The sequence below is a fragment of the Salvelinus alpinus genome, chromosome 35 (assembly GCF_045679555.1).
Source record: "Salvelinus alpinus chromosome 35, SLU_Salpinus.1, whole genome shotgun sequence".
Classification (NCBI taxonomy): Eukaryota; Metazoa; Chordata; class Actinopteri; order Salmoniformes; family Salmonidae; genus Salvelinus; species Salvelinus alpinus.
The window spans coordinates 560353-577492 of record NC_092120.1 but is presented as its reverse complement, the minus strand read 5'-3'; the positions used below and the strand labels follow the sequence as shown (position 1 = coordinate 577492).

General features: G+C 44.2%; 1 protein-coding gene and 1 long non-coding RNA gene across 3 annotated transcripts in view; one reads left to right on the top strand and one right to left on the bottom strand.

Moving 5' to 3' along the window:
- Window positions 1–17140, top strand: part of LOC139564397 (uncharacterized) — a 418006-nt gene that overhangs the window by 220458 nt on the left and 180408 nt on the right. The gene's annotated exons all lie outside the window — the stretch shown is intronic.
- Window positions 506–10475, bottom strand: LOC139564339 (C-X-C chemokine receptor type 3-like). 2 transcript variants are annotated; one of them, XM_071383802.1, is made up of 3 exons: window positions 10207–10475; window positions 9072–9476; window positions 506–1643 (listed from the first exon to the last, which is right to left on the bottom strand). In XM_071383802.1, the coding sequence occupies exons 1-3, from the start codon at window positions 10216–10218 to the stop codon at window positions 867–869; spliced, it is 1194 nt and encodes a 397-aa protein (XP_071239903.1). In that variant the 5' UTR covers window positions 10219–10475; the 3' UTR covers window positions 506–866. The 2 variants fall into 2 exon arrangements, with proteins under 2 accessions (XP_071239903.1, XP_071239904.1); XM_071383803.1 differs by having other exon boundaries at window positions 736–1643; window positions 9117–9476; window positions 10207–10387.

Genomic DNA, 17140 nt, shown 5'->3' with positions numbered 1-17140 from the left:
ATTCTAGAAGGACATACAGCAGCAACAAAAACTTTCTCTAATCTTTTTCTCATCACTTGTTCCATTCAAGAGCTTCATAAGCACTTCAGCCTTTAGTAAGCTTTACTTAATCATCAACAATGTTGAGTGACAGGACTTAAATGGACAGCATCATTCAGTCCAACTGAACAGCTTGCCTCTACCACCTTTTAGCAAGAAGAGAAAAGTATAATCCACTTTAGCTGAAACAGGAAGAGAAACAGGAAGCAGGTCATATCTTGAGTTTGGTGTGTTGCTGCTACTGACACATGATTCCTCTGTCCTCCATATCTCATAGAAAACAAGAGGTGAAATATCACACAGTAAAACAAAACCAAAACAAGTATGTTCATGAGCAAAAACAGGAAAGAGGAAAAGTGGTTAAAATTGTGTTTTTTTGGTAGAAAATTGGAAACCAGACATTCAGTTTAACCAAAATACAAATAGGGTCAGGTTCTGTCATGAATATTCCAGGTCAGTTCTTCTGTTCCATTCCATGTTACATTTATTCCGAATCACATATATATATAGATGTAGGTTTGAATAATGAATGCATAATTCTTTCCAACAGATTCTACAGACCCGGACGACATTGATAGGTAAAACGTGAAAAGTAGACAACCCGCTGACTTTATAAAAATATATAAATATACATTTAGTCTGAGCTTTTTCCATTAAGGTGCAATTCTAAGAAAGCAGTCCTCATAAGGGGCTTTCTACTATGCATGTCTTTCTCTCATGACCCAGGTTACAGTCATCCAACAGTCCCCAGACTCAAACCCATGACCCATACATCAACTTCCCCTGAAGACATACTATATTAATCATTAGGATCCTCTTCCTACCCATCAGCTCTGGGTGGACTGTACCTGTCCCATGGTTGTCATTGGGTTCAACGTCCCCATCTCCTCTGCTTGGTCAGGTGAGTCTTCAACCACACCTGAATCCCATAGTGAGAGTTTCGGATCGTTCTGCACCACCTCAACACACCTCACCATATCCAGCACGTGTCGCCGGAAGTTTCTACACAGGCCGAGATGGAGCACTGGGTTGAGGCAAGCGTGCAGGCAGGCTAGAGCGAACGTGACAACCAGACTGTTCTCCACAGCTGTCCTCTCGTTCTCACAGGACACAGAAACAGGCTCCCCAGGTCTCCCCTGAAAAGTGTCCACCATGAGGGTGATGTTGTAGGGCGTCCAGCAGAGGAAGAAGACCAGCACCAGCGCCAGGATGACCCGGACGGCCCTCTGCATCTGGAGGCCTTGGGAGCCGCGCTGCAGCCGCAGCAGGATGCAGGAGTAGCAGAAGAGTAGCACGGCAGAGGGGAGGAGGAAGCCCACCGTGTGGTAGAGCAGGCGGGAGGCCAGGCGCCAGTCAAACCAAGACTGGGAGAGGGACGGGTAGTTGTGAACACACTCCACTTTGTCTCGTCTGGTGTCCCTCACAGACTCCAGGAAGTGCCAGTCGGGGATGGAGAGGAGGATGGAGAGGAGCCACACGGACAGGCAGCTGGCCTGCACCATCCAGGGCTTCCTGCGAGAGTACATCTGGACCGCGTGGACCACGGACATGTAGCGGTCTAGACTGATGCAGGCCAGCAGGAAGATGCCACAGTAGAAGTTGATCTGAGGAGAGAGAGAGCGAGAGACAGAGAGATATAAACGTGAGAAAGCTCTTGGCTGGAATGAACATTAAGTTGACACAGCTGTGTTTCTCTTCTGTACTTCCTCTTTTCCCAGAAATGTTGAGAGTTTATTAAATTTGTCAATAGGGGGAGCTGTTAGCATTATTTATTTTTTTACATTTCCAAATTAAACTGCCTCGTACTCAATTCTTGCTCGTACAATATGCATATTATTATTACTATTGGATAGAAAACAATCTCTAGTTTCTAAAACCGTTTGAATTATGTCTGTGGGTGAACCAGAACTCTTTCTACAGCGAAACTCATGACAGGACATGCGAAGCTCTGAAAAATAGTCTCTGATCTCGGATCAGTTTAAAACTCTGTGTGTGCCCTATGGCTTGACATGAACTGCACCCGCCTTCCCCTGGATGTCAGTAACCAATGAGAAGTGGAATGGTGTCTCTAGGTGTTTCTCAGAGTTTATAAAAGGGAATGGAGTGAGATGTCCCTTCTTTTCGACGCTCGCCAGGACGCAAGGGAGGACATCAGAATCGCATGCTCAAAAGCTCTCGTTATTGATCAAAGATATATCCGTCTGTGATTTAATTCGATATAGGTGTTAGAAACATCATAACGAAGTTATTTGAAACCGATTTATATCAGTTTATGCGAGTATATTGCTATTTTTCTGAATTTCCTTAGTATTGCGTTTGAGGATTTGGGCATGTGTGTGCCGTGTAGCTATCGTTAGCTGCTAGTTCCGAAGTTGAGGAGGTCGTTTTACAACAAAGCAACGATTCTTTTGGACAAAGGACACATTGCCCAAGATACTGATGGAAGCTCGTCCAAAAGTAAGAGTTATTTATGATTTTATTCCGTATTTATGTGGAAAAATGTAAACGCAGTTGTCAGCCATTTTTTGCGGCACTAGTCTGGCTGTAACTCACAATGTATGTCTAGTGTCAGGTTTTGGCCAAGACTGTTCGGGTTTTGGTCACTAGATGTCCCCATTGCACCTTTTTTGTACCTTTTGTTTTTCTTGCTCTAATTATTGTTTGCACCTGTAGGTCATTCCCTTGTTAGTATTTAAACCCTGTGTGTTCCTCAGTTCCTTGCTCAGTGTTTGTAAGTTAGCACCCAGCCCCAGCCCAAGCCTTGTTTTATACAGATATTTCTCTTGTTGGATTTTCCAGAGGTTCTCTGGTTTAGTTCTTGTGTATTATTTGAGTAGTCTTTTGAGGTTTGTTTTTCCCTGCTGTATTTAACCACTTTGTGGAGTTTCTTTTGTATTTTGGAGGTTTCCATTTTTGTGCCTCTTGGCTTTATTTTTGGACATTGTGGATTTAGTTTCTTTGCCTGAAGATTTTGTTCTTTAATTAAACCACCATCCCTAGTACTGCTGTGTCTGCCTCATCTTCTGGGTTCTGACGATTATTAGTGACTGTTTCTCGCACCGGGTCCTGACAGAAACACTGAGCCCTTATAATGAACCCAGAGGCAGCCAGTACCCAGGATTTTTTTTCCATGCTGTCCCACCACGAGGGGACTGTCCAACGCCACGAAGCTGCTCTGGTTCAGCAAGAGGCCTTAATGGCTAGACATTCTCAACTTCTGTCAGAGATGCTGACTTCCATAAAGCAGATTTCGGATCGACTTTCCCCGGCAACCGCTTCTGCTCCAGTTCATCCAATTCAAGTGCCCCTAGCAGTTAACCCCCTGGCTGAACCTCGTCTGCCGCCTCCCCAACGGTTCTCAGGGGATCCGAGTGTTTGTAAGGGGTTTTTCACCCAATGTTCTCTCTCCTTTGAGCTGCAACCATCGTCGTTTCCCACCGACCGGTCCAAGATAGCATATATCATCACCCTGCTGTCGGAAAAAGCCCTAGCCTGGGCTACTGCTGTGTGGGATGCCCAAAGTCCCTGCTGTGCCAGCTACTCTACCTTTGCTGAAGAATTCAAGCGAGTGTTTCAAGGTCCTACCAACGGCCCTGACTCAGCCAAACAGCTCCTGACTCTCCGCCAAGGTCGGCGCAGCGTGACGGACTATGCCATCCAGTTCCACACTGTGGCAGCAGCAAGTGGCTGGAACGACGAGGCGCTCACAGTGTGTTTTTTGAAGGGTCTTTCTGACACCATCCAAGATGAACTGGCCACTCGGGAACCACCGGACAACCTCGAGTCCCTGATCAAGTTGGCTTCACGCATAGACCAGCGTCTGAGAGAGAGAGAACTCAACCGTAGACCGCTCACCCTAGCTCCTATCGGTTCCAGCTCCGAGTCTCCACCTTTATCCTCGCTGGCTCCACCAGAACCCATGCAGGTTGGACGCATCTCCCAGGCTGAGAGAGACCGCCGGATGAGGGAGCGATGCTGTCTATATTGCGGCAAACCGGGCCATTTCCGCTCCACGTGTCCCGGGCTCCAGGGAAACGCACTCTCCCGTGCAGGCCTGGGAGGACTGTAACGGGAAACATAACCTCCTCCCATCCATCCAACTCCCGCCTGCTCATTCCAGTTACCCTTTCCTGGGACGACCACGAGTTTTCTCTTCAAGCCTTGGTAGACTCTGGAGCCGCAGGTAACTTCATGGATGGGGTCTGGGCGAAAGAGAATGGCGTTCCTTCTGAACCTCTAAGTGACCCCATAAGGGTTACTACGTTGGATAGAAGCCCTTTGGGATCTGGACTTGTTACTCGTGCCACTACCCCCTTGCGACTTTCAGTTTCCCAACACCAGGAAGTGATGAACTTTCATCTGATCTCCTGTTCCGAGTTCCCTCTCGTCCTTGGTTATCCCTGGCTTCACAGCCATAACCCTCACATCGACTGGTCTGTGGGCACTATCAAGCAGTGGGGTCCTACGTGCCAAGCCACTTGTATCTTCCCGAGTTCCCCGAGTTCCCCTTCCGAGTCTCTAGAATCCATCGACCTGTCCCGAGTTCCCGAGTGTTACCATGACCTCAAACTGGTATTTAGCAAACAGAGGGCCACCAAACTACCACCCCATAGACCTTACGATTGCACCATCGACCTGTTTCCGGGGACCTGCCCTCCCAGGGGTCAGATCTTTTCCCTTTCTCCTCCCGAACGAGCTGCTATGGATACCTACATCAAGGACGCTCTGGCAGCAGGCCTCATGCGTCCATCTACCTCGCCGGCGGGAGCAGGGTTTTTCTTTGTGGCCAAGAAAGACGGTGGATTACGACCTTGCATCGACTACCGGGGACTCAATGCCATAACCGTCCGTAACCGCTACCCGCTACCCCTTATGGCCACAGCCTTTGAGCTGCTCCAGGAAGCAGTTGTCTTCACTAAGCTTGACCTGCGGAACGCATACCATCTTGTGCGGATCAAACCCGGGGACGAGTGGAAGACCGCTTTCAACACGCCTACTGGTCACTACGAATACTCGGTGATGCCCTTCGGCCTGACCAACGCTCCGGCTGTGTTCCAAGCGCTCATAAACGATGTGCTTAGGGATATGCTTAACATCTTTGTGTTTGTTTACTTGGATGACATCCTCATCTTTTCGAGCTCCCTTCAAGAACACACTAAGCATGTCAGACAAGTGCTCAAACGCCTCCTAGACAGCCATTTGTACGTTAAGCCGGAAAAGTGTGAATTCCATTCCTCTCGAGTACAATTCCTGGGATTTATAGTGGAACCCGGTCGAGTCCAGATGGACCCCAAGAAGGTAGGGGCGGTAGCGGATTGGCCCACCCCCAAGTCCGTTAAGGAAGTTCAGCGTTTCCTGGGCTTCACCAACTTTTACCGCAAGTTCATCAAGAACTTCAGCTCGGTGGCAGCCCCTCTCTCAGCTGTAACCAAGGGTGGCAACACAAGGTTTCTGTGGGGAAGAGAAGCTGAGACGGCCTTCCAAGGACTAAAGCAGCGCATCCTCTCTGCTCCCATCCTGACACTACCAACGGCGGATGAACCTTTTGTGGTGGAGGTAGACGCATCAGAGGTTGGGGTTGGAGCTGTCCTGTCTCAGAGGGGTGAAGACAAGAAGCTTCATCCTTGCGCCTTCTTCTCTCACCGGCTTACCCCGGCCGAGAGGAATTACGATGTGGGGGATCGTGAACTCCTAGCGGTTAAGATGGCATTGAAGGAATGGAGACACTGGCTCGAGGGGGCTTCTCAACCGTTTCAAGTGCTTACGGACCACAAAAATCTGGAGTATATCCAGCAGGCGAAGCGGTTGAACTCCAGACAAGCTCGATGGTCTCTTTTCTTCAGACGATTTCAGTTTATCCTCACCTATAGACCCGGGTCGAAGAATCTCAAACCGGACGCCTTGTCACGAATCTACTCTCCTGCCATTCGAGAAGATACTGACATGACTGTCCTTCCGGCCGCTAAGATCGTGGCTCCGATCTCGTGGCAAGTGGAGGATACCGTGAAACAAGCTCAAGCCATCGAACCGGGCCCTGGAGGAGGTCCTGCTAATCGGTTGTTTGTTCCCAAGGCAGCAAGGTCCCAAGTCCTTCTGTGGGGGCACTCCTCTCGCCTCACCTGTCACCCGGGCGTAGGTCGCACCTTGGAGTTCATCCAGCGTAAGTTCTGGTGGCCTACCATAAAAGAAGACGTTGCCACTTTCGTCAAGGCCTGTTCCGTGTGCTGCCAGGGCAAATCTTCTCACCTCCGCCCTCAAGGACTCCTTCACCCTCTATCTATTCCCCACCGACCCTGGTCCCATATCTCGTTGGACTTTATTACTGGCCTTCCTCCGTCCCATGGTAATACTACGATCCTAGTCATCATCGACAGGTTTTCTAAGGCGGCCAGGTTTGTTCCCTTGACCAAATTACCTTCTGCCAAGGAAACAGCTGAGTTGGTGATTAACCATGTGTTCCGAGTCTTTGGGATTCCGCAAGATATGGTTTCCGACAGAGGTCCCCAGTTCGCCTCAAGGTTTTGGAAGGCCTTCTGCCAACTCATAGGGGCCACGGCCAGTTTATCTTCAGGGTACCATCCGGAGTCCAATGGCCAAACTGAGAGGATGAATCAGGAGCTGGAAACCACCCTCAGATGCATGGTTTCCAACAACCCGTCCACATGGTCATCCTTCATTGTTTGGGCCGAGTACGCGCACAACACCTTGTGCTCCTCCTCCACTGGTATATCCCCGCATGAGTGTCAGTTTGGCTATGCGCCTCTATTGTTCCCGGACCAGGAGGCAGAAGTCAGAGTGCCTTCAGCCTCAAGGTTCATCAGACGCTGTCGGCTTACGTGGAAGAAGGCACGTCTTAATCTTCTGCGTTCCTCTCAGCAGTACCAACGACAAGCCAACAGACGTCGCCGTCCCGGTCCTACCCTGTACCCCGGCCAGAGAGTATGGCTCTCAACTAAGAACTTACCACTACGGGTGGAGTCTCGCAAGCTGTCCCAGAGGTTCATCGGTCCCTTTAAGATTGCCAGGAGAGTCAATCCCGTTACTTTTCGCCTGCACTTACCCAGATCCCTTAAGATCAATCCAACATTTCACATTTCTTTATTAAAACCTGTTGTTTTTTCTCCCCTTATCCCGGCAGGCAGACCTCCCCCTCCGCCCCGTGTCATCGGTGGCCAGTCGGCTTATACCGTCCACCGGATACTGGATTCCCGCCGGGTGCAGCGGTCCTGGCAGTATCTGGTGGACTGGGAAGGCTACGGTCCCGAGGAGCGCTCCTGGGTTCCTGCCAAGGACATACTGGACCCTGACCTCATTCGTCAGTTCAGGACCCTCCACCCTGAGAAGGCTGGTAGGAACGTCAGGAGCCGTTCCTAGGAGGGGGATTCTGTCAGGTTTTGGCCAAGACTGTTCGGGTTTTGGTCACTAGATGTCCCCATTGCACCTTTTTTGTACCTTTTGTTTTTCTTGCTCTAATTATTGTTTGCACCTGTAGGTCATTCCCTTGTTAGTATTTAAACCCTGTGTGTTCCTCAGTTCCTTGCTCAGTGTTTGTAAGTTAGCACCCAGCCCCAGCCCAAGCCTTGTTTTATACAGATATTTCTCTTGTTGGATTTTCCAGAGGTTCTCTGGTTTAGTTCTTGTGTATTATTTGAGTAGTCTTTTGAGGTTTGTTTTTCCCTGCTGTATTTAACCACTTTGTGGAGTTTCTTTTGTATTTTGGAGGTTTCCATTTTTGTGCCTCTTGGCTTTATTTTTGGACATTGTGGATTTAGTTTCTTTGCCTGAAGATTTTGTTCTTTAATTAAACCACCATCCCTAGTACTGCTGTGTCTGCCTCATCTTCTGGGTTCTGACGATTATTAGTGACTGTTTCTCGCACCGGGTCCTGACAGTCTAGTAACGTAAATTTTAAAAATCTAAATCAGCGGTTGCATTAATAACCAATGCATCTTTCATTAGCTGTCCAACCTGTATTTTTTTAGTCAATCTAATCGATAAATAATCGTAAACTTAGGTGCCTTTCCAAGATGGCGCCGGCCAGAATGCATGCCATGTTTTGACAGATTACATTGCATTACCACGATTTGTGATGCTAAATATGCACATTTTCGAACAAACTCTATATGCATTGTGTAATATGATGTTACAGGACTGTCATCTGAAGAATTCTGAGAAGGTTAGTGAAAAAATTTATATATTTTGGTGGCGATAACGTTATCGCCCCTTTTGCCTTGATTTAATGCTGGTGTGATGTTAGCTCATGTGGTATGCTAATATAACGATATATTGTGTTTTCGCTGTAAAACACTTAGAAAATCTGAAATATTGTCTGGATTCACAAGATCTTTGTCTTTCAATTGCTGTAGGCTGTGTATTTTTCAGAAATGTTTTAGGATGAGTATTTTGGTAATTGACATCGGTCTCTGTAATTATTCCGGCTGCTTCCAACGCTATTTCAGATTGCAGCTGCAATGTAGAACTGTGATTTATACCTGAAAAATGCACATTTTTCTAAAAAAACATATCCTATACCATAAATATGTTATCAGACTGTCATCTTATGAAGTTGTTTCTTGGTTAGTGGCTATATATATCTTTATTTAGTCGAATTAGTGATAGCTACTGATGGAGTAAAAAACTGGTGGAGTAAAAAAAGTGGTGTCTTTTGCTAACGTGGTTAGCTAATAGATTTACATATTGTGTCTTCCCTGTAAAACATTTTAAAAATCAGAAATGATGGCTGGATTCACAAGATCTGTATCTTTCATCTGGTGTCTTGGACTTGTGATTTAATGATATTTAGATGCTTGTATTTACTTGTGACGCTATGCTAGGCTATGCTAGTCAGCTTTTTTACTGTGGGGGGTGCTCCCGGATCCGGGATGAGTACCAAGTAAAAGTTTATTAATGGACTCAGAGGAAGAGCCCATTAAGAGTACCCCCCATCATATACCACACTACTCCACACTAGTCCAAATACTTTTCATTTACCCTCTCTCCCCATCCCCAACCCCCAGTTTATGTGTTCATACAGGTATATACACTTGCTTGACCAGACCAGTCCCCCCAGTCCTTACTGTGAACATGGCTCCAGTGATCTTGCAGAGGGGGGTCCCGAAGCTCCATTCCCCAGTGGTCTGAACAGCCCAAAGGGGCAGCGAGACCAGCAGCAGGGTGTCAGCCAAGCCCAAGTGCAGGATGATGGTGTCAGTCACGCTCCAGCTCCGCCTCCTCTGGACCAGAACCACCAGGACCAGCCCATTACCCACTAGCCCCAGGATCAGCGTCAGGGAGTAGAGCATCGGGAGGAACACCGTGCCAAAACGCACCCCAACGCCATCTTCAGGGGAGCATTCCTCTTTATAAACATAGTCCTCATCGTAGTTATAGGGGCTATTCTCTAGAAATATCCCTCCCAGGTCCAAATCCATGTGTGTCTGTGGAGAAGTCAAGAATCAGTTGATAATTTGGGTAATACAGGCCAATCTACTGGGTTTAAGATAAAAACAGTGCGGGCAGAATGTGTGTTGGTGAGGACAACAATATCCTCTTTCACCAAGTTATACATTAGAGAGATCTGTCTTTAGTCTCCGGTCCTCTGCTCTAACACTGACAAGTTGTGTGGGTGTGAGAAAGAGAGGTATCCCCTGAAGTGTCTCATCTGACAAGGGCCAGATCAGATTATATTCACGCTGCTCACATGATTCCGATGTCACCAGATGAGGCAACACCACACACAGCATAGTAAGAGCGGAAAGTACTGTTCTCCTTACAGGGGCTGTCCACTGCACTGCAGACCATCTGACTGGTGCCGTTGACACACTATGGGAGCTTGTCTCGTTGTGCTCTAACCACACTCTCTAACCTCTCTGTAGGTATTCTATACTTATCTGATTTTCTGTTAAACCAGAAAGACTGGTGGGAGTCAGCAAGAGAGAGGGGAGAGAAAGAGAAAGTAAAAGAGAGAGAGAGAGTTAGAACATATCCTGGGAAATATGGGTGTATGGATGCACGGACATATGCATACAAACACACACAAAGGAATTCAAACAGCATGAAAGACTTAAGCGGAGTAAAGAGAACTTGTGTAGGACAAAGACCACAGACGAGGAGAAAAGAGAAAACACAGAGACAGTAGAAAGGGTTTGAAATGAGAAATGTACTTACCACATTAGCCATGTTCTATAACCGATCATTTAGTAGTCCCAGTAGCATTGGAGAGACTAGAGACAAACACTGCTGTTTGCTTACACTATAAATAAGCCAGGAGAGAACAGGCAGTTTGTTTGAATGGCTTCATCCCCTGGGCACTTAAAGAAGCAGAACAGAAAAGAGCTTAAAGGAAGAGGGGAAAGAGAGACAAGAACTTCAACTAACAGTTCACACAAAACAAAAGTGAAGGAGGTCAAGGGGATGATGCAGGACTTTTAGAAGAGAGGAAGTATAGTCATTTCAGTCCTCTACTCTCACGGTGAGCAGAGTTGTACAGTATACACGTCACACACCCAGAGAACCAGCGCCCGTATTTTGGGAGCTTTGCAGAAGAGAGGTAACACCTACCACAGCTGCCGATTGTTGGTCAATGACATGTACTTGGCAGGGCTTGCGCTCACAAAAGCTGTGCTGTGCGCAGTGTGAACGTAGTCGCATCTGGCAAGAGTGGATTTGTTGGAAGTGTTGTTTTGATGTTGCAGCCTGGTCTCATAGACAAGACACAACATAGTAAATGTAAATCCAGATCCGTGAAACAAAAATGTGTATGATATGTTACGTTTGGTATGGTTAGATAAGACAGAGGGTTACTTAAGGAAAAACTAAAGTATGGTGGTTGGTTGGGGTCGGCATATAACGCGAACGTCTAGCAACCCAAAGGTTGTGAATTCTAATCTCATCATGGACAAATTTAGCCTTTAAGCTAATTAGCTACTTTTCAACTGCTTACTACTTTTGAGCTACTGTGCAACTACTTAGCATGTTAGCTAACCCTAACCTTAGCCCTTTTAGCTAACCCCTCCCCTAACCTTAACCCTTTAATCTAACTCCTAACCCTAACCTGTAGCCTAGCTAACATTAGCCAGCAAGCTAATGTTAGCCACCTAGCTAATGTTAGCCACCTAGCTAATGTTAGCCACCTAGCCACATAGCTAAAATTCGTAACATATCATAGTTTTGCAAATCTGTAACATATTGTACGTTTTGCAAATGCATAACATATAATAGGATTTGCAATTGGTAACATATCATAAGAAATGGGTGATGGACATCCACAAATTAATACATACCATACGAAACGTAACGTACAGTGTCATCCGGCTGTGATTGGGAGTCCCATAGGGCGGCGCACAATTGGCCCAGCATTGTCCGGGTTTGGCCGAGGTAGACAGTCATTGTAAATAAGAATTTGTTCTTAACTGACTTACCTAGTTACATGGTTAAATAAAAATAAAATAAATAAAAATCATAATAAATGGAGTGTTTCGGTACATACAGAATAATACAAAATGCTCTGAGACCAGGTTGGCAGATATAGTGCTGGTATGAGCAGCTGTGGTTACTTCGAGGGAAACTTTTATCCACTTCTGTATTGGTAGGTGCCGCTGCTATACATATGAGCTCCAAGGACCAAACATGAAGTGTTGGAGACAGTTCTAGTTTGCAAGCATATCCTAGGCTTCAACCGCAGTAGTTGTGCTACATCGGGGGCTGACAAAATAGTGCTTCAGTTATATTAAATTCGTGGTGCAAGTCCATCTCAATAGTTTAGACTAACAACATCTCCTGCCCTAATCTCATCTCATATCCTCTCCTCCTTCACTGATATTAGCCTACTAAAAGCAATAGGGTTATGCATACATACATTACATTTTCTATGGCCCAACCTGGTCTCAGAGCATTTTGTATTATTCTATAAGTAATTCTGAGAGAATAAATTTAGTTTGATATATTACGTTTAGTATGGTCAGTGGCAATTTTAACATGTAGATCTTGGTGGGGGCAAAAAAATCATAATTTTGGGATGCATGCCAGAAATGCCTCTACACAACACTAAACAACACATTAATTGCACTATAATGGTGACAAACGGTGCGCGCAAACTGTTAGGGCCTACATAAAGCTGTCCCAACAGCAGAGTCCCAACAGCAGTCCCAACACCTTACCACTGCTACACCTGGCTATCAGCGAAGCCTTGTCTGGCAGCGAAACAGTTCACTCATTTACTACTTTTTTTAAAAACATAGCTGATATGGCTGACTTGCTTAAACAAATGTGGTTTCTATTGACAATTTAGATGTACAAACTATGGCATAAGGGGACGACAAGCGAATAAGAGACAATCCGTAATTTCGATTAAGACATTAATGAGCGAGCGACTACGGACGTAGTCAATATAACTATTTGTTCAGCACTTTTGAAATGTACAGAGACAATATTCAGAACATTCAGTACTCCCTGTACAACAAGTCAGAACTGTAGGATAAGTAAAGGGGGCACATAAACAGACAATGAAAGCTCTTACAATATTCAACGATTACATTTCTCGAAAACAGGTTATAGGCTACATGTGCTGCAAGTTAGAACAGTAGGCGAAATTAAGAGGTGAAAATATACCAAATTATTAGGGTGTAGCACATTGAATGCCGTTTGGATCTTTGTGTGTCAAAAAGATTTAACACTATTTGACGCGTTAAACAAACTTTTAATTTGACACGTTAAATAACACAATTCTATTATAGAATGTTATGGGTGCTGAATTTGTATGTGCAAGCCAAGCACCAGCACTACCATCAGTAGCACTGTTAAAGCTGTACAAAAAAAGTTGGCAAACAAACACACACTGGGACACGAACGATGTGTTTACAATACCGCATTGGTGAAAATAGACCAACGACTCATTGTTCAATTTGCAATTTCCAACTTGTTGTGTAATCTTTATGTCCAATGGCCGATGAGTACTGATACGTTTTATCTATAATTTCTCTTAATTATTTATCTTCATATGACAAGGATTAAAAGAATTTGCCAGTAGATTGTCGACTTGATTCATGATGATGACTGCTAGCTAAGACTTTGAAAGTTAGATGTTGACATGATCAGTCCAATCAAAGCTACTGTACGTATAACGTGATTTGACATCATTTTAAAAACTTTTTATTTTACCTTTATTTAACCAGGAATTTGGTTTATCTGTGGCCAATGACCTTGAGCCTTCTTGGAAGGGCACGTACTTGTAATATAACTCTATGGCAGGACCCAAAGGGCTGAAATTTTGGATGTCTACCCTTACTAAGGACTTAAACTTGGTGATGACGTACTGTCCCCATGAGTGACAGAACACTGAGCCAATCACGGCGCAATGCTCCTATTTTCTGCTGGCTCGCCCCACCACCACAGAAAGCACTGAGCTAGGCTGAAACACCTGCATTTTGGAGCTGCCTTACTCAAGAAAACAAAAAAGAGACTGTGTGTATGCAGCTTTATTAACTGAATGACATATATATATATTTAAATTGTTTGCAAACTGATATGCGACACATATTAATGCCAAAATAACATTCAAAACAGGCAAGCCCCCTCCCAATTTTCTTTATATATACACTACTGTTCAAAAGTTTGGGGTCAATTTCCTTGTTTTTGAAAGAAAATCACTTTTATTTGTCTATTAAAATAACATCAAATTGATAAGAAATACAGTGTAGATATTGTTAATGTTGTAAATGACTATTATAGCTGGAAACTGCAGTTTTTGGGGGGAATATCTACATAGAAGTACAGATGCCCATTATCAGCAACCATCACTCTTGCGTTCCAATAGCACGTTGTGTTAGCTAATCCAAGTTTATCATTTTAAAAGGCTAATTGATCATTAGAAAACCCTTTTGCAATTATGTTAGCACAGCTGAAAACTGATGTTCTGATTAAATAAGCAATACAACTGGCCTTCTTTAGACTAGTTGAGTATCTGGAGCAGGCTTACAGGCTGCTTCGATTACAGGCTCAAAATGGCCAGAAATAAAGAACTTTCTTCCAAAACTCGTCAGTCTATTCTTGTGTTCTGTGTTCTACTCCCTTCACAGAACAGCGCAAAGTGGCCCTAACCAGAATAGAAAGAGGAGTGGGAGGCCCCGGTGCATAACTGAGCAAGAGGACAAGTACATTAAAGTGTCTAGTTTGAGAAACAGATGCCTCACAAGTCCTCTACTGGCAGCTTCATTAACTTGTACCTGCAAAACACCAGTCTCAACATCAACAGTGAAAAGGCGACTCTGGGATGCTGGCCTTCTAGGCAGAGTTGCAAAGAAAAAGCCATATCTCAGACTGGCCAATAAAAATAAAAGATTAAGATGGGCAAAAGAACACAGACACTGGACAGAGGAAGATTGGAAAAAAGTGTTATGGACAGACAAATCTAAGTTTGAGGTGTTCGGATCACAAAGAAGAACATTTGTGAGACGCAGAGAAAATGAAAAAGTGCTGGAGGAGTGCTTGACGACATCTGTCAATCATGGTGGAGGCAATGCGATGGTCTGGGGGTGTTTTGGTGGTGGTAAAGTGGGAGATTTGTACAGGGTAAAAGGGATCTTGAAGAAGGAAGGCTATCCCTCCATTTTGCAACGCCATGCCATACCCTGTGGACGGTGCTTAATTGGAGCCAATTTCCTCCTACAACAGGACAATGACCCAAAGGACAGCTCCAAACTATGCAATAACTATTTAGGGAAGAAGCAGTCAGCTGGTATTCTGTCTATAATGAACAGATAAACATTGGTTTAAGACTATACCACTCATCATACATTATGACACCTACCTGTTGTGTGTTTTGTTTACGCTGCCTTTTTCGATCTTTCAACCTCTCTTCTTCAGACCTTAGTGAGTGAACGACATACATTACATACATTCAATATGAAGATATATTCAGGTCAGTCTGGCTACAGAAAAACAAGTGATTTTAAGGATGCAAATTAAACGTTTTCATAATGTTCAAGACTTACGGCGTGGGAAAGTTCTGCAGGAGAACTAGGCACCACCATCGCCTAATTTGCTGCATGTTTTCCTTTGAAAAAGAAAATCACACAATTGGATGGGTATCCCAAAAAACATTATATCCACTAGTGATGAGAATTTCATACATACCTCAGTAAAATCACACTGTGCTTCCATTGCAATGTAGAGCGTAAGTTAAGAAATAGTAGGTTGTTAAGTTTGATAGTTATGATAACAACAATAATGATAATAGTCAATAATAATAATAATACCCCCCCAGGAATATATTTCAGGATGTAGAAGACATCCCCCCCCCAAGAAGTCACAGCATGTCACGTCAACATCCAGCTCTGCAGGAGTTTGATGTATGAATAGTGTATGTAGTGTAAAAACTGTAGGAAATAGGTCCCAAAAAGTGTCAAGAATAATAAACAAGAAAAAGTATGATCAATAACAATAGTGTGCTTTGCATGTTGCAAGTACAGAAATAATAATAACTTTTCATATGTTAAAACAGAAAACAGGACTAATATAATATACTGAATAGCATCTTACCATCAAAACAAACACCCCACAGTTGTTTGAGAAACCTTGCTTTGGTCCTGTGGTGTGAACAAGGTTGAATTTTCATTAAAGGGATGACAATCAAATGGTACAGTTCAGTGGAATAATTTAATGGAATATCTAACCTGAACATCATCCACACCAAAAGTCCTCCAAGGTCCAGGGGACAAGATCCGAGAAATGTTTCTGTGAACACAGTGTATGTGAAAGTAAAGAAGTACAATTCAACAGCTTTTTATACTCCAGCATGCATAACAGTTTTGAACACAGTTGGAACTGAAGTAGCCCAAGTATTCTTCACAACATGTATGGGTGTTGCTCGACCAGAAAATGTATTTTCGACTGCAAACACACCATTTCTCACATCAGTGCACTCACATGCCAAAATCTTTCCTTGGACACTGTTTCAAAGCAATGTGTATGCTTTCTTCGTAAATATGTTTTGAAGTTTTTCTTATTTAACTTCAGTTTGCAGTGTGGACAAGTTACAACGACTTTTCTTGACTTGCTATGTATGTTGGGACCAGGTGATTTCATTATTGTATATACTATGTGTAGGCTGTGTAGACTCGCTATGTGTAATTTACAGGCTCACTACACCGCTCGCGTTGCAAAATAAATTTAGAAATCTATATTATTCAATTATTGCACCCACACTGCTTGCGCGCGCCAATGAGCGTCTGCGTTGCCAAGGGCTAAAATAGAAATCAGTTCTATTTGTGAAGCAGATCGTGCTGCAAGTCTTGACTCTCCCATCTCCTTATTGGTTTATAGAAGCAGGTACCTACGTGACATCTCCTCATTGGTTATACCCACGTGTGACTGAAAGACGAACGAGGTCAGTGGCGGTAATGCACCTAATTTATGAAAGTTGCCAATCGCAATGTAAAGTCAAGAGAAGAAAAAGCCTAGAAGGAGGAGAGATGACTAGAAACGATTCGGTTGACCGTTTTATGTGTGGATTAATTGTCGGAGTAGAGGACCTTGTGCAGTTCAGGCAAAATAACAACTCAATGTTTATATCCCAGGACAAATTAGTTAGCAACAGCAAGCTAGCTAAATAGGACAAATTAGCTAGCAAGTGCAAGCTAGCTAGCTAAATTGCCATAAATGTTTAATGCTTTTCGACCTGTCCCCAAATGAATGTAATTGATTCAGAGTTTGTTTTGATATTTTAAGCTGCGCGTTGTGATCTCGTTTGGTGGGGGTACAAAATAAATGTATGCACGATGGCGCACTAGTAAACCTAGGCTTACTGCTCATGTAGGCAAATTTGTCCAAATAAGATTCCCTCATTGTGAGCAATTAGCTAGCTCCCATGCAAATGGGTGCTAATTAACGCTATGCTATTATCAGTGTGGTAGTTGGTCATATAAAAATATACCACTGCACTGGTATACAAGAATATTACTAAGTACATTATGCATAATGACAGTCTCACTTACTTCCATGGTTTATAATTTTATCCATGTTGGTTAGGTTCGATTAAGATTCGCTTTCGTTGACGTTGATACCGTCGACCGACGTTTACCTCAAGGTTTCAGGTTAAACGCGT

Bases quoted from the DNA above. Each gene is read 5' to 3' on its own strand.
- LOC139564339 (XM_071383802.1), bottom strand. The intron at 1,644-9,071 runs GTATGAACACAT...CTCTCTCCTCAG, and splicing joins TCAAGCAAGTGTATATACCT to ATCAACTTCTACTGTGGCAT.